The sequence below is a fragment of the Alosa pseudoharengus genome, unplaced genomic scaffold, assembly GCF_046254945.1.
Source record: "Alosa pseudoharengus isolate Yale_2024_CS ecotype anadromous, Long Island Sound unplaced genomic scaffold, YU_APseudo_1.1 YU_APseudo_1.1_scf_4, whole genome shotgun sequence".
Lineage (NCBI taxonomy): Eukaryota > Metazoa > Chordata > Actinopteri > Clupeiformes > Clupeidae > Alosa > Alosa pseudoharengus.
Window position 1 is genome coordinate 37,934,999 of NW_027468774.1, and position 24,603 is coordinate 37,959,601.

The 24,603-nt window shown below is 42.3% G+C and overlaps 1 protein-coding gene across 9 annotated transcripts; it reads left to right on the forward strand.

Moving 5' to 3' along the window:
- Positions 1 to 1,916: 1,916 nt before the first annotated feature.
- On the forward strand, positions 1,917 to 24,563 carry usp7 (ubiquitin specific peptidase 7 (herpes virus-associated)). Of its 9 annotated transcripts, none has more exons than XM_076266178.1 (31): positions 1,917 to 2,278; positions 5,396 to 5,500; positions 5,653 to 5,851; positions 6,592 to 6,730; positions 7,053 to 7,141; positions 7,253 to 7,361; positions 7,756 to 7,886; positions 8,094 to 8,148; positions 8,297 to 8,377; positions 8,481 to 8,571; positions 8,897 to 8,979; positions 9,318 to 9,427; positions 11,273 to 11,450; positions 12,320 to 12,464; positions 14,862 to 14,992; positions 15,599 to 15,733; positions 15,856 to 15,957; positions 16,232 to 16,379; positions 16,792 to 16,884; positions 16,991 to 17,058; positions 17,507 to 17,607; positions 17,702 to 17,855; positions 17,979 to 18,046; positions 18,655 to 18,763; positions 18,862 to 18,939; positions 19,087 to 19,187; positions 19,421 to 19,520; positions 19,716 to 19,835; positions 20,569 to 20,640; positions 22,735 to 22,825; positions 22,995 to 24,563. In XM_076266178.1, the coding sequence occupies exons 1-31, from the start codon at positions 2,194 to 2,196 to the stop codon at positions 23,099 to 23,101; spliced, it is 3,378 nt and encodes a 1,125-aa protein (XP_076122293.1). In that variant the 5' UTR covers positions 1,917 to 2,193; the 3' UTR covers positions 23,102 to 24,563. The 9 variants fall into 9 exon arrangements, with proteins under 9 accessions (XP_076122293.1, XP_076122294.1, XP_076122286.1 ...); XM_076266179.1 differs by having other exon boundaries at positions 16,274 to 16,379; XM_076266171.1 differs by having other exon boundaries at positions 2,060 to 2,278; positions 18,661 to 18,763.
- Positions 24,564 to 24,603: the final 40 nt, after the last annotated feature.

Genomic DNA, 24,603 nt, shown 5'->3' on the forward strand with positions numbered 1-24,603 from the left:
CTTCATATAGGCTTTCTCAGACCCTTGTAATGTGAAAAACATTTTAGCCTGAATTTTAAAGATAGAGGTAGGCTGTCTTAGCCATTTTGCAGAAGCCTTCAATGACAGCTTGAGAATTCAACCAAACATGGGTCTAAGACTATGGAATAATATATATAGGCTACTGCTCAAAAAAATTAATGGACCACTTCAATCATACACTGGATCGGTACTCTGACACTGCTTGGTTCTGAGCACAAGTAAAACTGTTGATTCGTTTTATTTTGCAAGAACTGTCAGACATTGTGTGAATGTAGTTTGAGAATGGAGAAAGTGGAAGGTTTCAAAAAATGTGTTTTAACAATTGTGGAAAACTGTAAGTGTTTTGAGCAGTATATATAACCAAAGCCACATTGCTGTGTAATTTTCCATTGGCTGAATAAATTCGAAACATCATCATGAAAGGATATTTAATCTGATTAAGAACTCTGAGGGATATTCAAAATAGATTTGTTGATATATTACTATGTAGTTTATCTGACAGCAGAGGGCAGTATTTGTTTACCTGCTTTTCCATGAAATGTACATGTGGCCCTTTGTAGGCCTACTCAGTAGCCTAAGCTGATCATAAAATGAATAGTGATTGCTGTAGTCTGTAGTTCCCTGAATTATTTGAGCAACCTAATGGACATTGAATTTATCCAAGTTTTATTTGTAGGCCATTTAGGCTACCAATAAAGCGCATCATGATGTTAAAACTCTGACACCATTTCTTAAAATTCTTGTAACAAAAATTGATGCAACTATAAATAGCCTAATCGTTTCTACTGTGGAAGAACAACCTCAAATACTTTGCTATTGAACCAACTCTACAGTGATGTTGGCTATGGTTACCCAAATAGCCTAACAGCTAGGCCATAGGCTCACCTCTCAATTTATTAAGAGAAAGTCGAGGTTCTTGCTCCACGCAAACCACAGTGACATTTCTTTATAGAATAATAGTTAGGTAGAATAGGGCTACTGATTTTTACCTCATAGTGAGCTCTGTGTTAAGATTAAAATGAGAAATCAACAGATTCCCTTCAGAATAAGCCTAAACCGGACGCACAGACGCATATTATCAATAGATTTCATTGTGGGTAAGCTCTGTCTCAGTCCACATCCAAATTGTGGCTTACAACTTTCCGTCTTAGTTGTTACATGTGTGACGTTCAAAAGGTCGATTAAAAATGAAACTTGCTTTAATTGGTTGATAGACCGTTCCAATGCAGTGCCGCCGTAGCCAGCCTAATATGTGGGACTACTTGTGTCCGCCTAATGTTTAGATCTCCATGCGGATGTGACATTTCAGAGAGGAGCGCGACCGCCATTTTGAGTTTTACCTCAACTGAACATCACAAACCACGGGAGCGGGTGAGAAAGGCTCTGGCCGTGACCGGGCAAAATATTCTACTTAGAATACACATATGAAATGCGACTGCTTAATGAATTTAGCTATTCGATTCGCTAATAGTTCTACTGGAGGTAACATCGAGACAAAACGTATGCTTGCCTGCTTGAACTTCTAAATTAGTGCGATTTCAAATTAGAATCTGGTTTGAATGGATAGCTTTTTTCTACGCTCTCCCCCAGAAGAGGGACAATCGGAGGAGCAGACGGACTGGGCATATTGCAGTAAAAGTTCTATTTAGAATTGTTTAGAGAGATTATTGGTTGTATTTTCTACCCTTTGTCACTCTCGCTAGCTTACCGACTTAGCATCAGCTAGCTATAAACAGGGTATTTGTTTTCTCCAGCGGCAGGTTGTGGTGTGAGTTCAATTTCACTCACTTCGTGTTCTGCCCCATATCATAGGGGCAAAGGCGGATTTAATTCATCGGGCCTTCCTGCACAGGAGCCCAAATTATCCATCCCAGTTAGCGTTAGTATCCCCATCAAAGCGCCGAGATTGGGCGAATAGCGAGCAAATACGTCCGCGTTTCTCTGCCTGCTCCCCCACCGACCTCCTTCCCTCAGTCCCCGGCGCTGACTGCAGAAAAGGCCGAGGTCGTTGTAGAACAGGCCCAGCCGCCTAGGCTCGACCTGTTTACCCCTCCTCCGCATCCTCAAACACCCCATCAACTTCCCCGGACCCCTTTCTCCACGGAACCGACACCAGACAAGGTCGAGGGGAACAAAGACAACAAACATCACAACATCACAACAGTTGCCAACATGAACCACCATCATCACACGCAGCAACAGCAGCAGAAAGCCGGCGAGCAACAGCTTAGCGAACCCGAGGATATGGAGATGGAAGGTAGGACAAGGCCTCATGCAGCTTAAATATTTTTGCAGCGTAAAGGGCTTTTATGCCTTACTAGGTATAGGCAATGCACATAGTTAACTTCAAGACGACAATGAATTACATGGTGATGTGATGTTGCTCCCCTCATGGCTAACATCAGTGTGGATGTTTTGACCTCGTTTTGCCTAGCCACCTAACGTTAACTCTAAACAATTATCGGTAGGCTAACGGCATGCTAGCAACCACTGGCTAGTTAGCTAGTGAACTGGTCAGTCATCTAACTGCAGTAGCTCATGACGTTAGCGGGCTAAATAATCTAGCCAGTGTTTTTGGTGACAGATGATGAACCCAGTGTTCCATCATCTCTGTCCAACTCACACATGTTACCTTATAGATTACAATATGGTGATGTTGCAGAGACATGTGGCGAATTATTTATTAGCCAACTTTAACTTTGCTCTAGCAAGCTGCTGTTTTAGCTAACGTTAACCTCAGGGAATTGACTGCAATAAACGTGGCGCAGATAACTAGGCTAGCACATAGGCCAGGCCAGTTACTGAACCGTTTAAGTATGTTGCATTTTTAATTAACGTGGGGAAGCGTAGAAACGATTTAGGTGGACAATTTGGCCATTCTAACTCAATTGGATCACAGTAAGTTATTAAACTAATATGCTGGGTTGTGCGGCTATTTAGCCTGGTAACGCTAACGTTAGTTGACATGTTCTCGTTAGCTGAGCAACAGAAGTTATAACGTTAATATTACATACACGGTCTATTTTATTTACTATTGATAAGCGCTTGGTAATTGCCCAGATAACTTTACATCGTTGTCTGTAGAGACTGGACGTTAGCAACCCATCACTCGGGATTAACGATGGCTAACGTTAGCCCAAGTCGATATCAAATGACGTTACTAACCGCACTACTAAACGCGAACTAGCCTGAACGTTATCAGCTAGCGATAGCCAGCTAGCAACGTAAGCTAAAGGTAATGTTTTCAACGTGAAGCACTGCCGTCGCCTTTCCGAGTGTCGCAGACCGTGGGTTCGTCTATGCTTCCATTTTCATTCATTTATTTTAAGACGAACATTACTATTCTCACTGTTCTCACATTTTAATTGAGACTGCGGCCCATGCTTATATCTAGAGTAGTAGCAGTTAAAATTAACGTCAACATTGCTCTTCTTGTAATTTTGCATAATGTATATAAGATGGCCAGTTACGTTAACGTAACAAGCTTCGACTGGTAACGTTATACAAAGTAATTCCTAGAATATTCCGACAAATAACGATGTAATTTAGGTCTTAGAAATTCATGCAGTTGAATTAACGGATATATATTTAATCCATGGCCAGAAATGCTATTTCAGTTAGCGTTCTGCTAGCTTAATTTGGAGGGCCACTGTTCTATCCAAAAGTTGCAGCAAGGGGGAGTGTATGGCAGTTTTATTCCAAGATGGAGGACGTTATTTTGCAATGATCAATTTTGTGCCAGGCCTGCTTGCGTATGTATTTGTTTACTTGGCCAGAAAGCCTTGACAGTTTTAACTACATTGCAGTAATGACTCGCCTTTGAGCTATGTCGATGTTTTTAAAACAGAAATGTCACTTTCGTTTAACCAGTAAGCGACTCTGTTAGTTTGCTAGCCCGCTAGCTAACGTTAGCTACCTTCACATTTTGCGGTTTAAAGTCAGTTAACCGGATGGCTAAGTAAATTTAATTTGTTACCCCACTCCATAGCATAACAAACTAATGCAGGCAATTGGTGGTTTTTATTCGCCAGTAGCAGTATTAACGTTATGTGTTAAACCGAACCGTCGTTTGTCTTTTATATGGGCAGGAGGCCTGTTTATTTCTGATGCCCTAGTTTGTTGTTGGCTTAGGTAGCTCCATTATGGTGATGCGAAAATACTGAGCGGAGCTTAGGAGGCTGCGGCAAGGCCTCCATGTGCAGACATCGACACAGCGCGGGGATTTGCTCCCTCGATCCATGAAACTTCGCCATATTTAATGATAACGTTATAATCAACCTCTCATAGCAAGTCGCATCAGCAGTAAATTACGGTTAAATCGTTATTTTTTATTCTCAGTGAAATGCACACTTATTTTCAATGCCGGTCATACGGGGGCGTAACGTTAAGCAGTTTTAACTTAATACGTTATTCCTTCAGCTGGTCAGTTTTCAGGCCTAGTCCGAAATAACAGGCCAGCCTGCAGATAATGTAGTAGGTCTTTATGAACATAACTCGCCAGATTGATCTTTAGGCATCTTAGATTGTAATTTTTAGAAATTAAATTCACTTAATTTCACGTCACTTATTGATATCAATGCAGTAATATATATTGAATAGGTTATTTACCAACATTACATTACAATGTTGTTAATCTGATGGTGCCCATTTTCTATGTAGGAAATGTTTGTCTGTCAGCAAATGAACAAAACATAAATTAGACCAATTACACATTTTTATAAGACAAACTGTGATTGATCAATAATGCTGTTTACATGTGTGGGTAGATTATGAAATCTATCTGTATTATCATTCTATTCTGGATGCGTCTTATAGACAAAACAGACAGACAAAATATATTTAAAAATGACTAGGTCCTACAAGTATGCCTTGCAATTGTGGGTCTTGTTGGTGTTTAGTGAAAGGGAGATGGGCACGTTAGATCATTGGCACCTGCCATAGCTAGTATAATCCACTAGACAAAATGAGGTCAGATTGCAAAGCATATCAGAGTACTCTTCCTGGAACTTTGATGGATTCTTGTATGGTTATTGCTTCATCCTTAAATTGGCTTCTGTCAGACTTGGTTGCATTTAATAGTGAGCCTACTTTATGGTGGGTTGCTGAGAAACCCACCTTTGGTTTATTTTATTTTTTTGTTTAATGTACAAATATTTCTATTGTGTTTTGTTCTCATATGACCACCACACCAAGACATGAAGTTCTGATAGGGAATTATTGAACTATCTGCATGTCCCAGTTATATGAAATGCAGGGAATGTCCGTTGTTTTCTGTACATGTCAGTCTAATATTTTGTTTTTGTGTGATACTCTCCCTCCCTATCTCTCTCTCTCTCTCTCCTCCCCCCACCCCTTCTGTTTTGGCCTCTGTTAGCTGGGGACACAGATGATCCCCCTAGAATCCCCCAGAACCCTGTCATCAACGGGAACATGGCCATGGCAGACGGGCATAACAACACAGAGGAAGACATGGAGGATGGTGAGGCACTATTACAAGCAGATATCATGCCACTTTGTGGCCAGCAGTAAAATCACTTAACATGTTATGGCCCTGAGGGGCTTTATTTGGTATTCGGTGGGTAATGTCAATCCTTCCTCGGTTTGAACCTTGTTACTTTTTTGTGATTTTAGACACCAGTTGGCGTTCGGAGGCCACCTTCCGTTTTGTGGTGGAGCGCTTCAGCCGGCTGAGCGAGTCTGTTCTCAGCCCTTCCTGCTTTGTGAGGAATCTGCCCTGGAAGATCATGGTGATGCCACGCTTCTACCCAGACAGGCCTCACCAGAAAAGTGTGGGCTTCTTCCTGCAGTGCAATGCAGAGTCTGATTCCACGTGAGTGCAACCAAAGCTTCTGGTTTTGGTAGATTAGAACAGTGGTTCTTAAACTGTTTGTCTGGCGACCCCCAAAAAATCTTTTGCCAAGTCTCGTGACCACTTTCTCTCCAACTGGCAAAAAATAGTTTAACTTTGGAAAATGTAGCGAGATGGGCATTGGTGGCGGAGGCAGAAAAATGTCTTCTCTCAGAGCTAGGCTGTCAACACCAAAGGTATTAATGTCAATGGCAGCATTTGACAATCTGATTTATTATTTTCCAATGGATAATCACTCATCCAATGTCTAACTGGTGCTCCTGTGGCAAAAGAAGGCTGCATAGTGTTCTGTCACTGGTAAACTCACGCACAGCACCTTCGAGCTCATCATCGTAAGAGGGCAGGTTTGAGTTTGCGTAAACAGAGCATTCACTTTCAGAGGAACATTATGGAAACACTTTGAATTGTAAGCCTACTTCTAGTTCTGCTGAATATTCCAGTTTTTAAACTTGTTTCTTTTAGAAATTGCAAATCAATTCGTGACACCTCATATTCTTGGCGACCCCCAGTTTAAGCCATTTTGCCATTGGTAATCATTGAAGTTTATGTAATGCTTTGTAATTCTTAAATGATGGGCCTTTATTCTTTAGTCAGTGATCCCAGTAAGCAAGTAAATTAAGATAGAAATGTCAGATTTCATCACTTGGAGTGAAAGTGAATGGCAGATTGACTAATTGTGATTGATTGTTTTGAATTTGAAGGTCATGGTCGTGTCACGCTCAGGCAATGCTGAAGATCATCAACTATAAAGATGACGAGAAGTCTTTCAGTCGCCGCATTAGCCACCTGTTTTTCCACAAGGAGAACGACTGGGGCTTCTCCAACTTCATGTCCTGGAGTGTAAGTGCTGCATCGGAGTCCTAAACCTGACCCCCTGTCAACCCCTTCATGTTTAGGTGGTTGTAGAAGCAGAACAGGAGGACCACCCAGACATTTAATATACCCCTAGAACCTTCACTGAAATTATGCAGTTAACTAATGGCCTTTGTTGTGAGACATGCACAAATTATGAATGAAGCCTCTTCTAGTTCTGTTTTGGGTGACATTGGTTTGTTGTCTGTATGTTGGTACTGTTAAAGTGAACAGCAGTTGACATTTTGGTTTAGACTCTCGGCTCAGTACAGTGTCTCATACTTGTTTTCCCATTCTTCTACGTTTCTAGGACGTGACTGATCCAGAGAGGGGATTTGTAGAGGATGACAAAGTCACCTTTGAAGTCTTTGTGCAGGCAGATGCTCCGCACGGGGTGGCGTAAGTATTCCTTTCACACCGCTGGCGTTTTCTCAGTGCTCCTGTCAAAATCTCACAAACGGTGAAGCTCCAGTGAACAGCTCCTTGACGATGTGTCATTCTCCCCTGCAGGTGGGACTCAAAGAAGCACACCGGCTACGTGGGGCTCAAGAACCAGGGAGCCACGTGTTACATGAACAGCCTGCTGCAGACGCTTTTCTTCACCAACCAGCTGCGGAGGGTGAGGTTACAGGCAGTACTCTCTCAAATGTGACCTGGGTGTCTGGTGCTCTGGACCTGCACATCAGATTACCCCGTAGAGGAAATCGCATCCCTACTGGGAGTAGTACACTACTTTGGCTTCCTAAAGGTCCTCCCCATGGGGGATACACAAAACGTAGCATGATCCGCTAAGGCTAACATGCCATTTAACTCAAGAAGGACTTTGAGATGATTGAATTAGACTTCACAGTTTATAGGTCTGTGTACATTAGGTCGGATTTGGAAAGAATAATTATTTACCCTTGCTCTCTTCATAAGTAGAGTCCTGGACTTTGGTCCTCAGTTTGTCTGCCGGTTTCTGAAGGTGCCCATCTTTATCCCCTTCCCTCCACCCCTTTCCCCACTGCTTTCAGGCTGTGTACATGATGCCGACCGAAGGCGATGACTCCTCCAAAAGTGTCCCACTTGCCCTACAAAGGGTTTTCTATGAACTTCAACACAGTGACAAACCAGTAGGGACAAAGAAGCTCACCAAGTCTTTTGGGTAAGTGTGCTTGTGAATTAGGAGGAGGTTAACTGTATATACATGAGTGTGTGTTTTTAGTGGGATTTACTCTACAAGTACACGTTTTGCACTTGTTAATCAGTCACTTGGACTCTGGTCTTTCCTGCTTTTTTGTTGTTTCTACCCTTATACTGTAGCTATTGTCTTTTTGGCGTGCTTCCTGAGCATCTTCCCTGTTTTTCATAGGTGGGAGACCCTTGACAGTTTCATGCAGCATGATGTGCAGGAGTTGTGCAGAGTGGTAAGTGATTTTGAGACCGTATTTGATATATTTCCCAATTCCTTCCACTTGGCTCAATCTCAAGGGTCATCGGATATCTAAACAGGGTGGCTATTGAGAGCATTGAACACTCTGCATTGTTTTGACCTTGATGTTGTGTCTTGTTTAGCTGCTGGACAATGTTGAGAACAAAATGAAAGGCACTTGTGTGGAGGGCACCATCCCAAAGCTCTTCAGAGGAAAGATGGTGGTAAGTGGTCCAGCTCCGCATCAGCACTCGCTGTTAACAACGGCACATCTGCAGTCTCTTCCCCTACAGTGCCGATATTCTCTAACCTCCTCTCCTCTTCCAGTCCTATATCCAGTGTAAGCACGTCGATTACCGGTCTGAGCGGATAGAGGACTACTACGACATTCAGCTCAGCATAAAAGGAAAAAAGAACAGTGAGTATTTTTGATGGTCTGTGTGCGGTTTGCTGTGAAAGCAAATGCTCTGCTGCTGCTTTTGCTGACACTCAAAAAATCTAGCGGAGAGTGTCTTGTCAAGTCGCCCCGGCCTGATTTTTCATTGATCTTAAAGTCGATGACTCAAGCCTCACTGCAAAGTACTACTTCTGGCAGTAGGATGGGTTAGCCGAAGAGAGGAAAAACCCCACTCGAGGATGGGAGGTGGCTGGGGTGTTTGGGATGAGGTGCTGGGTGGTTTGGAGGGAGGGACTACCTCTTTTATGGCGCTTATGACTGACATGGCCTTTCCTCTGCCCTGCAGTTTTTGAGTCATTCAAAGACTATGTGGCTGTTGAGCAGCTAGACGGAGATAACAAGTATGATGCCGGAGAGCATGGACTCCAGGTGGGCAAAACACACACGCGGACAGATTCTCTCTCTCACACACACACACACACACAAATATGAACCAACTCAACTAAGGGCTGTCACTGTTTAACTGATATTCAACTATAAATAACCCATTCAGATTTTAATGTGTCACTATTTTATGCACATTAGACTATGTTGTAAGTTGAAATTGTGACATTTGAAAGTTGTTTGGACTTGATTTCTTTTTAAAAGCGACAGCCCTACTTCTGGCCTTATCACCATGTCCATTTTTTACATGGCTATTTTCACTCACCATCCTGTTTTCCTGTCCCAGTAAATTTGCTCTTTTCCCTCTCCCACTCGTCTTTCAGGAGGCCGAAAAAGGCGTCAAGTTCCTGACCTTCCCCCCAATTCTGCACTTGCAACTGATGAGGTTCATGTACGACCCCCAGACCGACCAAAACATCAAGATCAACGACAGGTAGCCATCGACATCACCACCACTCACACTCAGTACCAGCACTCAGTACTTTAGATGGGCCCACTGTTGTAAGTCTGCGGGGTAGCCATTAAAACTTGTGTATGTCTGACCATCATGTCCTGCTGAGAGCCAGTGCCCATTCTGATGCGGTTTCTAAAAGTGCCCAGAGCCCATTTTACATCATGAAACCATTTTACATCATGAAACTGTACTGAAGAGCAGTAGAGAGTTGCTGCTGCTTCCACCGCTGGTGCAGTGCTTTAAATACCTGTCTCAAAGAGAGTGAGGGAGAATGACTCATGGATGGGCATGGATCAGCGGAAGACCGGTTTCTCTCACTCCCCACTGCGGCCCCACAGGCTTTTTGCATCATGACGCAAGGAGCCACGGTTGTCACTCGTCACTCCCCTCCCCTGCATGCTTTCGGTGCTCTGCACAGTATGCTCACACCTCCAACTTCCTGGTAAAGAACAGCCCTTGCCAGTAAATTCCAGTGAATGCGGATTGTTCAGGAGCGCGTTTCTCCAAACCCATAGTTGCCAACTAAGTTAGTAACTTTGTTGGTTGCAGTGCAATTTCCCATTGCCAACCAACAGCAACTATGGTTTTGGGAAACACCCCCCAGTAGTGCAGGCCATGAACCAGGACTACTTGATGACCTACTTAACCTGACGGGCTGATTGAAGGGAGCCAGCAGTACCCCTATGGCGGACCTACAGGCAGGTTCAGTAAAAACAAATCCCCCATAGACTGAGGAGATAGTGGTGTGTTTATGCGGCTAATGGCTGAAAAGGGCACACGTTGCACCTTTTCCCATCTCTAGCCCATAGTGTTCCCTCCCTACAGATCCAAGTCCTTGATGCTGGCCTTCAGAGCAGCTGAAAATGCTGCATTCTCCTGAACACTGTGCTGTGAGGGGAAGTTGCCTGTTGTACTTCCATAGTGGTGGCATGCATTGCACAACTCTTATCTGCTCTCCTAGATCTAACTTCTTTGTCTGCAGACCCAGCTTTTCTGTTTTCACTTTGAAGCCCTTACGCATACAAGGGTGGATTTTCGTGGTTATTTGAGCTCAATTAGTTTTTTTTTTCTTTTTTTTTTTTTTTTACTAGTGGTTTTAGTTCACGATTTAAGTGTGCACCTGCCTATAATCAATCTTGGAGGAGATGAAATGTGGTTGTGCTTTTACTTCTAGCTTTGCCTCTAAATTGGATTCTACATTGTAGATGTTTGTTTTTGCTAGTCTCTCAGGTCGACTAGATTACCATGTGAATGATGATGATGACTTTGATTAAACAATTCTAGATCTTGTCTCTGATTTTTATTTATTATTATAATGCTCAGATACAAGCACTCAGATTTGACCATAAGATGTCAGGTTGCACATGTGCTAGTGTTGGTGTGAAATAGCTTTGAGTTGGTTGTTGAAATTCATTATGCTGACCAAAGAATTTTCCTGTATCAGTGCACTCTTGTTAGGTTTAGTATTGCAATGCAATGGTCATTTTCTCCAGCCCTTTATTCTACACCTTGATCACTTTTGAAACATTTTGTGATACCCTTAAAATGTACATTTAGTTTAACATTTAATTGAATAAGTTACTTTATTTGCCAGTATGGTCTAAAACCGATGAACATGTCGCACCACAGGCTGAATTTTTAAATGTCTATGTGACTGATTAATTGTGTTGCGTCTTTGGAAAGAGCAATGCTAAGGGTCTCTTTTGAGCCAAACAAATAACTAATACTAAGCATCTGATGCTGGAAGGAGGATCTGAATCTTATGTGACTAAAGATAAACGATGCTTGATGGCTCTGACTCCTTGTTTACGTGTCTGCCTCCAGGTTCGAGTTCCCCGAGCAGCTACCACTGGACGAGTTCCTCCAGAAGACAGACGCCAAGGACCCAGCTAACTACATCCTGCACGCAGTGCTTGTGCACAGCGGGGACAACCACGGCGGCCACTACGTCGTCTATCTCAACCCAAAAGGAGACGGCAAAGTGAGTGTCACCGAGCCAATAGTGAGGAGCTTTACTTACTTTCACTTGGGGTGGGGATGGATTTGCTGTGCATTGATTCTGTGGGGAATGTAGATGTGTAGTAGCGTTTTGAGACTGCATCATGGGCATGGTATTTAAAAAAAAAAAACTGTATTTGTGTTTGTAATTAGATCAATTACCATTTACAGCGGAAGACCTCATTAAAAAGTCAGTCACAGATATGCGTAATATCTGTATGTCTACATGAAATATTTAAATGATACATTTTTTTGCTGTTCTCAAACACAACCACAAGAAATTACTTCTAAATTATCCGTGTGTTTTTAAAAATGACATGATTAGGAACAGTCTCTGATTAACAAGTGACAATTTGTTTTCATGATGATGGCTTCCACCTGCCATTTAACTGTGTTATTCTAATTCAGAGGATGTAGCTTCTTTGCAGCAGCTGTCACAACTGACGTAATGGAATTATGCTAGCTCTTCTCATATGTACCATAAAGCAATGGTAGAGAATGGGCCAGATTCAGATTATAGCTTTGCTGACTAGTTGTTGGTTTCTGTCACTGGATTTTAGTTTAAAAAAAAGAGAATGGAGAATGTGTAGCCCACTGCCTAATTTAGATGTGAAGCTAGTTGTGTGAATAGATTTAATTAAGACATAAGAACAATCTAAATCTGATGTTTCTAACCAAAGTTATTGGTGTCTTATTTCATTGGCCTGTGCTTAGATAACATGGCTACTTTACTGGTGTTGACTAATAGAAGGCACTTTGTCTTGCATGCATTATCTATTGCATTGTTTATTGGCATCTTAAAACAAAATGTGAAGAATCTGAACTGACGCCTCTTGGGACGCTTGTTCCCCACCTTCATGTGTCCCTCCTCAGTGGTGTAAGTTCGACGACGACGTGGTGTCGCGGTGCACCAAGGAGGAGGCCATCGAGCACAACTACGGCGGCCACGACGACGACCTGTCCGTCCGTCACTGCACCAACGCCTACATGCTGGTGTATATCCGGGAGTCCAAGCTCAGTGAGTGTGTCTCTCTCTCTCTTTCTCTCTTTCTCTCTTTCTCTTTCACTCTCGCGCTCTCTCGCCCTTGACACATTCTAGCAGCGGTGCAGAGGCCCGAGATTCTCGTGACACAAATGATATTTTAGTTTCCCGTTACTCCCAGCTGAGTCATCGCAAATAGGTTAGGCAGATTTTCTGGAGTGTATTTGGGCTTCTCTGTAATGCACTCGGTGCTTGTGGTATGTGTTGCTTTTGAACCACAACTGTGCTAGGCAAGCAGCATTACATCGGTGCATTACACCATAATGTCTGTTAGATGTTGTCTTCAAAGTGTGAGTGTGTGTGTGAGAGTAAAGCTACTGTTGCAAATGAGCTGCTGAGACTGTGTGTGTAAGAAAGAGTAAGGCTGTTGCTGCTGTTTTGTGTGATTTCTATTGTTTGCCTAGTGACTCTTGAAACCGTGTCTAGTAGATGTGAGCTGCCTATGTACAGTATTTGATTGTATTTGTTGAATGCCCTTACCTGACTGTTCATTCATCATATGTTGACCTTCAGATTTCCCTGGGATTTTGTGTCGTCACAAGACGGTGCAGTCAAACCATTGTTTATTCAGGGGAAGTGACTGAGCATTAAGCTTTTTTTTACAGCAATGTCTTGAGTGTCCACACTGGTATACAATCAGAATGAGATGGGCATGTGAAACGTAATAGCAAAGGGTAGAATGTAATCATGGTACAAAAAAGGAAAGAAGAAATGGACTGTTGCTCGTTGTCCTCCATGTTATGTTTGAGTGAGGCCATCCTTAAAAATATTTTTGTTTGCAGTAACAGGCAAAAAAAAAAAATGGGTCGGTAGGTAGGTCAATATTTTTTTTTTCAAGATTCAAAGTAAAAAAAAAGTATAATTTTGGTCATGGTGATTACGTAGGAATGAATTTACACAAATGTGCATATCGTGACGTAACTGACTGGGTCTTCAACCTGTGCCTTCAGGCGCACCATTGCAAACCTCATTCTGATATAGGTTATATAGACCAGCCTTTCTCAAACTTCTTTGACCTGAGGCCCGGTCATGGCAGACTTTGGGGTCATAGGGCTCATCTACATGTACCCAGAAAGAAGGCTACAATAACTCTTGGCCACGTTATATTGAAATTTGACTATACAGTACTCAATGCTATACAGTGTATTATACAGTCTCTGCTCTGTTTCTAGGGAAGTTCCAAAAAACGTCGTTCTATTAAGTTTCGTTAAATAAATAAATAGCCTTCCAACAGGTTGAAGCGGAGCTTTGATACCAACGTTATCGATTAGTTTCAGTTTCTCTCGCGCAGACGCGCATTGAATGAATGCTCATACCACCACTTAATTGTAGGGCTCCATGTTTAATGACATCGATAGCAGAAACGTTTGTTTTATTTTTTCGTCGATCCGCGGTTTCTTGATCAACTGCGCAGCAAATTATCAAATGAAGCACCGGGCCAAATTTCACTCCACGACTCCGCGGAACAGCAGTCTCCATGTTGCGGACCCATATTTTGAGAAATGCTAAATAGACCACAACCAATTTCAATACTCCGACACGGTCACCGTTAGACTAGGGGGGGAGAAGGGATGAGAAAAGATCTGGCCACAGTTCTTCCAGAACTTCGTGCCAAGTAAAATCAGTTTGTGTGAATGAAACGAAGCCATAGTGTGACATGCGTAAAACCAATGGTGTAGAGATGACGCCACAGGGTTTTATTTAAGTGAGCCACGTTTGCATGTAGGCAATTTATATTCACAATACTTGGGCCTACTAAAATAAATGTTATTTTATTGCATTTGTATTGGTTGTTTAGAGTAAAAAAAACAATCGGTCGGTATTAACGCAAGTTTACAACCGGCAAGTCGGTCGGACTAAAAGGGGGAAAAAAAAATATTTGGGTCGGTTCTAAATTGACAGGGTCGGTCGGGTTACGGCAAACGAAAATATTTTTAAGGATGGCCTGATGCACTGTTGTGTGTATATTTTTTTGAAGAGTAAACAGATGGGTGTTTTGTGTAGTCTGAGCAGATCTGTGCGTGCGTACGTGAGGGAGGGAGTGAGTGAGTGCAAGGCTGGAATGTTTTCTGGAGGGTAAACATGGTGTCTTGTGTAGTCCCCTTGCTCTGTGTGTCTGTGAAAGATGCCTGGTTCCAAGCTGGTGTCTTGTGCTCTGTGTATGTGTGTGAGAGAAAGTTAGCGGAGTAGCCTATATTTTAGCCTGTCTGTCTGTGAAAATGGCTGATACCATGCTGGTGTGTTGTGCTCTTTGTATGTATGTGAATGAGAGAAAGAGAGAGTATATTTTATTCTTTGGAGAATAAGCAGGCTGACGTGTGTGTGTGTGTGTGTGTTGTCCCTTTTGACTCTTTGGTTTTGTGTGTGTCCCAGGTGAGGTGCTGATGCCGGTGACTGACGTGGACATCCCTCAGCAGCTGGTGGAACGTCTGCAGGAGGAGAAGCGGGTCGAGGCCCAGAAGAGGAAAGAGAGACAGGAGGCCCACCTCTACATGCAAGTGCAGGTCAGTGAACTGGTAAAGCACACATGCTAACGACTGTTTGCTTTTTTTTTTTTTTTTCATAATTGTCGTTCGGTTTTTTTTTTTTTTTTTTTTTTCTTTTAAGCTGATCTCGTATTCTTTTAAGCTGTTTGGTTACAAAAGATTTGTGGCCACCTGATGTTGATCAGAAATTATCCCTAAAAGCTTACTTACTGGGCTATGGAAATGCCAACCTAGCCAGCTGAGTTATTTATGCTGTTGATGTGTATGGGTCATGGTGCTTTTTGTGCTGTGAGCTTATTGGGATAAATGAACGCTTGCACGTGTCGTGTATAGAATTATAAACAGGAAAGGAAGACTGAGGGAATTTGAGCTCTGAAGGTCACCGTGACCTTGTTTCTGGCCCAGTGGCGAGAGTCTCTAGTCATGCTGCTGCTTTGAAAGGCTGCAGGTTAGATAAGCAGAGTGTGGAGATTTTTTGACCGTGGCCCTGAAGAACAAAGGAACATCTAAAGCAGTAGGTCAGTGACTTATCCCTGCCCTTGGCTTAGCTCAGCGCTGGAGTTTCTGGGTTAAGCTCATTTGGATCACATCGATTTACTGACTCTTTTTTTTGTATCTTCTCAGATGGTAACAGAGGACCAGTTCTGCGGTCACCAGGGCAATGACATGTATGACGAGGAGAAGGTCAAATACACAGTGTTCAAGGTGCTTAAGAGCTCCACGCTGGCTGAGTTTGTCCAGAACTTGTCACAGACCATGGTAAGTACTTCTACTCATGACATCTAAATGCTTTGTCCTAGTGTCATAGATTAGGTGCACAAATAATGCGTATGTATGCATTTAAATCGTGCTTGAGTGTCTGTTGTATTGATCTGCTGCAGGGCTTCCCACAGGACCAGATGAGGTTGTGGCCCATGCAGGCCCGGAGCAACGGCACCAAGAGGCCCGCTATGCTCGACTACGAGGCCGACTGCAACAAGTCTGTGAGTGTAGCGGCAGCAGCCGCAGCATCTGCTCACCCCTGTGTTCACTCGGTGTTTAAAATAGCCCTGTGTGTCGACTAGCGAGAGTGTCGTGTTTGATGAATGAATGCATCGTTCGTTCGTTCACCCTACCTGTGTGTATATCCTACAAAAAGCATGGACAAATTCTACCATCTTATAAATAAACCTCTTCAGCCATTAGTTCCCTTACTGAGTAGGATAATAAAGCCCTTCCTATTGACGGTTTTGTGTTGTATGTTTCCCTTTGTTAAAGGGGAAGAAAATGGTTGCTAATACTTGCTACTTGATCACGCAGATGATTGACTTGAGTGACAATGAAAACCCGTGGACAATATTTCTGGAAACGGTAGACCCAGAGATGGCTGCCAGTGGAGCCACGTTACCCAAGTTCGACAAAGACCGTAAGTGTTACAGGGGATTGTCTGACTTTGCACTGTCTGTGGTTTGTATCCATGATCAGTCGTAACCTGTTCTTATTTTACATCTAATGTATGAGAGAAAATAGAATGTGCTGTGCTAGAAGGAATGTGCTGTGCTAGAAGGAATGGGCCGTATTCGAGTGCCTTCCACTGTTGTGGTGGACATAAGGTGCTTGTTCACTTAGATCATGTAAATGTGCCAGCTTGTACACGTTTTGCATTGACTCCCTAGGATTTGATATTTGATCTGCTCTTTTACAATGCCAACTGTGTGTGCGTTGTTCTTCTTTCCACTCGTCAACCTGACATATGATGATCGGTACACACCCCGATTTTAACTTGGCACACCTCATATTTTAGCGCTTAGCTGTTTGTCACTGTTTTTCCCCTTCAGATGATGTCATGTTGTTCTTGAAGATGTACGATCCAAAAACCAGAAGCTTAAATTATTGCGGACATATCTACACGCCTATATCCTGTAAAATACGTAAGTCAATCAGCCCTAACCCAAGATGAATACACTGGTTTCACATACAACCAGCCTTAAAGCTGTTAATTTTTCTAACATGAACTTTTGTTTGGCCTGTGAACAGGAGACTTGCTGCCCGTCATGTGTGAAAGAGCAGGATTCCAGCAGGGAACTAGTCTTATCCTCTATGAGGTACGCATCCATGGATTCCCCCAAATCTCACTTAGTGTTCAAAGGTTCATTTCTGGGATATTGCATATGTGGTTTCAGTGTTTCCCACAGAATTGAATTCTATTTGTGGTGGTAGGTTTGGAGAATTAACTGGAATGCAACAGTTTTTAACAAATTAGTGCAGCGCTGTTATGATTCTAACCAGATTTAAGCACAATTTAGTACAACCAGAAAAATCATTGTGTGGTGGTCAATGTTGATATTGTGGTGGGCCGCCACAAATAAATCAATGTATGGGAAACACTGGGTTTACCTTATGGAAGTTACTTGAACAAAACTATGTTTTGGAGAAAAATAATGTAGTAAAAGTAATGACAATGTTGTCTCCATGTTTGGCTACATTTTAATGAACGTTGTTCATGTGTGAGTTATGATCATTGTGTACGTGTGTTGTGTGAATCCATTACAGGAAGTTAAACCGAATTTAACAGAACGTATACAAGACTATGACGTCTCCTTGGACAAGGCTCTGGATGAGTTGATGGATGGAGACATTATTGTGTTCCAGAAGTAAGGATGGCCTGTTCCCTCTGTTGCAAGAACAAGTCAGACAGCACTTCCTTTGGGCATGCATACACTTACAGCTGTCACTTTGGCTTTGCAGGGACGACCCCGAGAATGACACCAGTGAGCTGCCCACAGCCAAGGACTACTTCAGAGACCTGTATCACCGCGTCGACGTCATCTTCTGCGACAAAACCATCCACAATGACCCCGGCTTTGTCGTCACACTGTCAAACAGAATGAACTACTTCCAGGTAGAGTGAAGGGGTCAACTGTCCTTTAGAGAGGTTATGTTTGGTTGTTTGTTTTATCGTGTCCCATATGACAGTTGATATTTTCCACGCGTGTGATCTTACTGGCTTGTTTTGGTATTGCAGGTGGCTAAGACTGTAGCACAGAGGTTAAACACTGACCCCATGCTCCTGCAGTTCTTCAAGTCCCAGGGGTGCGTTTGTCACACGTCTCTCTGCCTCTTTCTTTCCTGTGTACTCACCTTGCCGCTCTTTCTGTCTGTAGATCGAGCCCCCCATGTGCCTCTCTCTGTAGCTGTCTCGTCACTCCTCATTCTTCTGTCTACTGATCTCTCTGTCTCTGCCAATGCAGTCTGTTTATCTGTCTCCAGGGTTCCCACGGGTCATGGAAATTTAAAATGCCTATTCAGGGATAGTGGTCAGGGAATTTGGTCATTGTTTGGGAGAAGTCATGGAATAGCAGGGAATTTTGAGTGTAGCAAGTTTAAATTTACAAAGGCATCTGTCAAAAAGCAATATTTTCCTTGCAGTATTATTTTTTTATTGGATTATTTCACACATTCCAGTTGTTATTGTTGGCCTACTTTTTTCTTTTTTCTTTTTTTGCACCTATTTATCCCCCTCTTGCTCCTCAGCAAGATGCAATCACTTCAGGCGAGATACCTATGGGTGTCCGAGGCCCAGAGGCCTGTGGTGATGAGCAGCATCAGGGAATTTGACATGTGACTTACAGTGGGAACCCTGCTGTCTCCTTCTGCCCTCCATATTGGCTGTACTGATCAATTGCCCTCGTATCTGGCAGGTACAGAGATGGCCCAGGAAACCCTCTCAGGCACAACTATGAAGGCACTCTCCGAGACCTGCTGCAGTTCTTTAAGCCCCGGCAGCCCAAGAAGCTCTACTACCAGCAGGTGGGTGACTGCGTGAATCCAAGGTTTGTTTGTTTGTTTTGTTTGTTTGTTTGTGTACCATTCACTGACTGAGTGTGTGTTCCGCTTTCTGCCTTCAGCTGAAGATGAAGATCACAGACTTTGAGAACAGGCGGAGTTTCAAATCCATATGGCTCAACAGTCAGTTTCGTGAAGAGGTAAAAACAGCACCTCAACACCTATGCCTGTGTTACTTTGAAGGTGTGTATATGTCTGTAAATACAGCCTTTCCTTCCACAACCTTGCATTGATGTCCCTGTTCTCCCCATCCTTCTCTGCATCCCTGCCTGGTCTTTCTCCCCTAGGAGATAACACTATACCCTGACAAGCATGGATGCGTGAGGGACCTGTTGGAGGAATGTAAAAAGGCCGTGGAGCTCTCTGACAAAGGCTCGGAGAAGCTGAGGTAGGTACCGGCCGCCCACGCACCTCCTCTCCACAGCACAGTCCTGCCTGCCTCTGAATCGTTTCGTCATTACAGGGTTTGCTCAAGGACTCGCTCAGACGCCACAGAAAGGCATCCTATTCTAGTCCCCCCCGGCTTTCATTTCCTGTACAAGTGTCTGACCTCTCTCTCTCTCTTTCTCTTTCTCTTTCTCTTTCTCTCTTTCTCTTTCTCTGTCTTTTTTTCCCTCTCAGGCTCTTAGAAATTGTTAGCTACAAAATTATCGGTGTTCACCAAGAGGACGAACTGCTAGAATGTTTATCTCCAGCGGCCAGCCGGACGTTCAGAATAGAGGTGAGTGCGTGCTGGGCCATTGTTTGCCTTTATGTGCTATTGTTAAAACGAGCTCTTGTTCATAGAGTGTCTTTGTGTTGCATTTCTGCTTGTGTGTATGTGTGTGGTCGATCATGGGGTGGTGACCCATTTGTTGAGCTGTTGTCACTGGCTACCATTAACATGCATGGTGTCTGGCTGCCTGTCTGTTTGTAGGAGATCCCTCTGGACCAGGTGGACCTGGACAAAGAGAGCGAGATGCTGATTCCTGTTGCACATTTCCACAAAGAAGTCTTTGGGACCTTTGGTATTCCCTTCTTGCTGAAGATCCGACAGGTGGGTTTGTGTGGAATCAGTCATGCTCCGATATATCAGCCTAATATCGGTATCAAACAATATCTGCCTTGTTGACTGGTATTGGCATATCTGCAATTATATCTCCATTTACTGATGACTGTGGATGGTGTTAATCTGTTATGTTGCATCTGCTCTAGACTGGCACATTCAGAAATAGTGCTGTGAAGGGCTAAAATACTTGTTTTTTTACAAGCACTGCCACTAGTAATTATTAACAACAAAAAGGATAATCAATGGAACTGGCTCTATACCAGACATGATGCCACACGTACATTCGAAAAAATTAGACCAGTCCTCCAAAACTATTTTTACACTCCAGAAACTTACGCTTTAGTTACATGACTGAGGTAGCCTGGCTTTAAGAATCCTATCGACCAACAAACCTATTGTCATTGCAAGGTCTGTAAGGTGTTAGACAGTATACACGAGTAAGAAAATATCAGTACATTTGAGTATCACAATATAACCTGTTGATTCTCAAAAACACAATATATGTTAATAGTATATGTGCTATGTGACAGTGGTGCATTTTGTGCTGTTTAAGCCCTCAACCAGTAGAGCGCAGTGTTGTAATCTATTTAACTATCTGACTCTTCTGGTCCAAAGTAACAATGTAACCTGAGACAGGAAGTAGTATTTAAATATATTATTTACAGCATTCCAGTATACTGTGTGAATTAATCTGAACTTGTGTGTATGCATTCTATTATAGGGCGAGTCCTTCAGAGAGGTCATGAGGAGGATTCAGACCATGCTCGACATCCAGGAGAAGGAGTTCGAGAAGGTAAGATACAGTGGATAATCTGACATTTTTCCTTGTCCCAGATAGTGTCTGAGGATGCAGTATGCCCTTGGCAAATAAAGGCCTATGGCATTCTTAAGCTCAGGTAGTCTGCTTAATCTTTGAATCTTGTGTTTTTTGTTATATATATATATATATATATATATATATATATTTATTTATTTATTTATTTATTTATTTCAGGGTACCTGCGAGGTCTCAAACATATTGAAAAAGTCTTACATTTAATGTCAGAAGTATTGAATTTCCTTTATAAAGTCTTGAATTTCATTCGCAAGATCTTATTCCTTTGGTAGAATTAAGGCGAGACACGGCAGGTGAAAACATTGTTTTTTCATGCCCTGGTCAATTTCGAGATTTTGAGTTAGTCTGTTACCTTAGCATGTATTCTATCACTCTACTACAACAAAAAAGTCTGATTTACACATTTAGGTGTTTTTCATTATATTGTCGTCTCGCGCATGTATATTTCTCCTAAATTCAGCAAAAGTTGGCATTCTAACCTTGCATGCACTCCCGCGACCGTGGTCCAAAACATATCATGTGTAGTACCGTTGGAAAGCTCTGTTTTTCTTGTATCACGCTATGTGAATCTAGGCTGAGAACAGAATCTCATTGGCTGTCTTTCAAGGCTGTTTTCTCAAAATGAGTTTCCTCCCACTCTGAGCACGAAATCTCCACTTCACAAGCACTTACATACACCAAACTTTCTAGACGTATGCCTAACTATATTTAGAAGATTTTTACAGAGGGGTTTGTTGATATATTATTCCTAGCCTGACTTGCATAACATTATATGCCTAAAAACATGGCAAAAATCGATTTTTTTAAGGCTATTGACAGCATATTCTGATTTACAGGATAACAAAAGTAGATATCCATAAATCCCTCTGTAATTTTTTCCCCCCCATCTAATATCTGAACACAATGAAAACACAATTTTGAACCTGGCTGTATCCAATGCTCAGATTTTGTGTTTGAAAATGTATGTAAATTAGTGCATATTTAATTAGATAATGCCTAATTTGCATATGTAAACATTAAATTACAGAGAACTTGTAATACATTTTTTCTCATTAATGTACCGGTAAGTAATCAACTGGGGAAGTTTCATAGTGATATCTGTTTGTTAAAAATGTTACCCTATTCACCTATAGTCTCTCGACTTAAAGGTGCCATGTGTAAGAGTTGAGGTAAAAATATCCAAAAAATGAGCTACACACATCAAAAGAATGAGAAGAAATAAGGGCGATGATGTCATTAAAAAAATGACAAGTTATAGTGCTGCAGAGATATCAACCTGAATTAGCATGCTAAATTACTCGCCACAGCCCGACAGGTGTCATACCAGTTTCGGCCATGGGAGGCGGTATGCGAGCAACATAACCGCCAGCCAAACTGCAATACACGTTTCTCGGTTGTTACTCTAGGGTAGACCAACTCACTTTCCGGAGGTATACTGCCCCCATTTTTTATGGAATGTGGAGTATGAATTGATTTTTTTTGGCGGACATTACACATGGCACCTTTAATGGATACCATAACGTCAATGATATTGTAGATCCCAGGGGGAAAATATGCGTCTCTTCTGGAAATAAACAAACTATTGCTTCTATTTTTTAAACTTGTGTTCATGGTTCTCATCCCTCAGTCATTCACTACATTCCAAAGTGAAAGTTTGTGCAAGCCATAGACTGTATGAAATAGTTGCATGTGCAGGTGCGTCTGAATTGTCAGCTAGAATAGTGATTTGAGCAGATCAGGAAAGATGTCTAGGGAGGTCACAGGTGGGATAGTTGAAACCTTGAGAATTAAATATTCAAAACGAGTAAAACGCCACACACACACACACACACACACACACACACACACACACACACACACACACACACACACACACACAGTGCTACCGAAGTAGGCTACCCTGGTTGTAGCCTGTTCACTTTGGCCTGTAGAAAACAAAAAACTGTGCAAATGCGAAGTTGGTATTTCATTTCAGTCGAAGTGGTTTTAAGTTGGAGGATCCTGGGGGTACCCTGTATTTATTTATTTTCACTGGTGCCCTCTTCCCTACAGTTTAAATTTGCGATTGTCATGATGGGCCGGCATCAGTACATTAACGAAGACGACTACGAGGTCAACCTGAAAGACTTCGAGCCGCAGCCAGGTACTGTTTTCTCTCAGTTCTCCCTCGGTCAAATTCAGTGCCGCTGTGTTTTCAAAGGGATAACAAACCCAAGCCATAGAGTGGCCTCAGGTTGAATCTGTAGTTGGACAGACAGTTTACAACTAATGGTGGTTGTTTTATCCACGCTGTTTCCTCCCCCCCCCCACAGGAAACATGTCACACCCAAGGCCTTGGTTAGGACTAGACCATTTCAACAAAGCTCCAAAGAGAGGCCGCTACACGTACCTGGAAAAAGCCATCAAGATCCACAACTGAGCAGATTCCACGCTAACGCCACAGCTCCACCCATACTAAAGACTTTAACCAAACCTCTCTTGTGTGCACCACATTTTAACACCTGCTGAAGGGGTACACAGGCACCATGTATGAAGTCTTCAGCAAATGGATTTACTGCTGATGCGTTTTGTTTTGTTTTTCTCCCCCTCCCTGCCCCCATCCCCTCCTTTTTTCCCTCCTTCTGAGGCTGTTAAATTTGGCTTCTCTAACTATTGACTGCCTACTGTCGGGAAGAATGAATTGGATTTTAGCAAAATGGGAGGACAGTTTGAACTTGTAGATTTTGGGTTTTTTTTTTTTTTGGTTTTGTTTTACTTTTTTTTTTTTTTTTTTTAAGAATTGTTACAGCGAGAAGGCTGCTGCATAGTGTTGGAGGGAGGCGACGGAAAGATGATTTGCCATTTGCGGAAACAAGGACACTGGTCCTTCAAAAACAAATTCACTGCGAATGGTCCAAGCTTGCTAGTTGCCCTGAAGTGGTTGTCATTTTTTTCTTGGTCCCTTAGTGCAACTAGTCAATTTTCATGTTTACACAATTCTTTCTCACTTAGTTTGGTTGGAGGAATTCAGTTTAGTCTTTTTTTTTTCTGCAAATCTTGTATAATAAATAAAACAAAAATAACAATAAAGATCCACAGCATCTGTTTTAAATAAATGAAAGAAAAAAAAGAAATAAATTGTCTGTACTTCATCTTGCACGTTGGCACTTATTATCAAAGGGTTTACATTTTTCAAAATGTAAACTTTGGTTGTAGTATGATTTGCATATCCCCTTTGGGTTGCTCCCCTCTCGGTCTTAAGCTTTTTTCACTCCTCCCTCTGTCTCCTTCCTGCCCTTCTCCTCCCTCACTCTGCCTGTCCAGACTCCTCTGTCTGCCTCCGACTCTGCTGTGTTTTGCTGTATCAGAGGGTGAGCCCCCCCTCCTCATACGCTCCACATTCACTGTAATTTGCATTGGCAGGGATGCTGCAGGCGCATAGGACTGGTGGTGGAGTGTGTAGAAAATAAAACCAGCACCAATAACTAATACAGACACCTTTTTTTTTTTAAGTGCAGAAGGAATGCTCCCTAGTGAATAGTTGGCTTTGTAAAGACAACAATGAAATTGTATATTTAAAGAAATCCTGTAAAGTAAAAAACAAACAAAACAAAAAAAAAAAAAACAATTTTGTTGGGTACAGATTGATTCAGATGTTCATATTCATTGTGTGTAGTTTTATTTTGGATCCTGACTTTTCCGTTTTATTTTTTATTTTGTTTTCTTTAACCAATTGCAACAGTTTTGTCTTGTTTAAGTGCAGTACGAAGATGACCTGCAGATCACATCTTGGAGTTTTTCCAGTTTAATTCCTCCATGTAGCAGCAGTGTACGACAACTATTCCTGTATATTGCCTTTTTGCTGGAAAATGTATGTTGAATAAAATTTTCTATAAAAATGAGTGCATTAATTGGCATATGCTTAAGTGTAGTGGTTTCTAA

Coding starts and splice junctions, on each gene's coding strand:
- usp7 (XM_076266178.1), top strand. CDS start 2,194: ATGAACCACCATCATCACACGCAGCAACAGCAGCAGAAAGCCGGCGAG. Junction 7,362..7,755: donor TCACCAACCAGCTGCGGAGG/GTGAGGTTACAG, acceptor CACTGCTTTCAG/GCTGTGTACATGATGCCGAC. Junction 8,378..8,480: donor TCTTCAGAGGAAAGATGGTG/GTAAGTGGTCCA, acceptor CTCCTCTTCCAG/TCCTATATCCAGTGTAAGCA.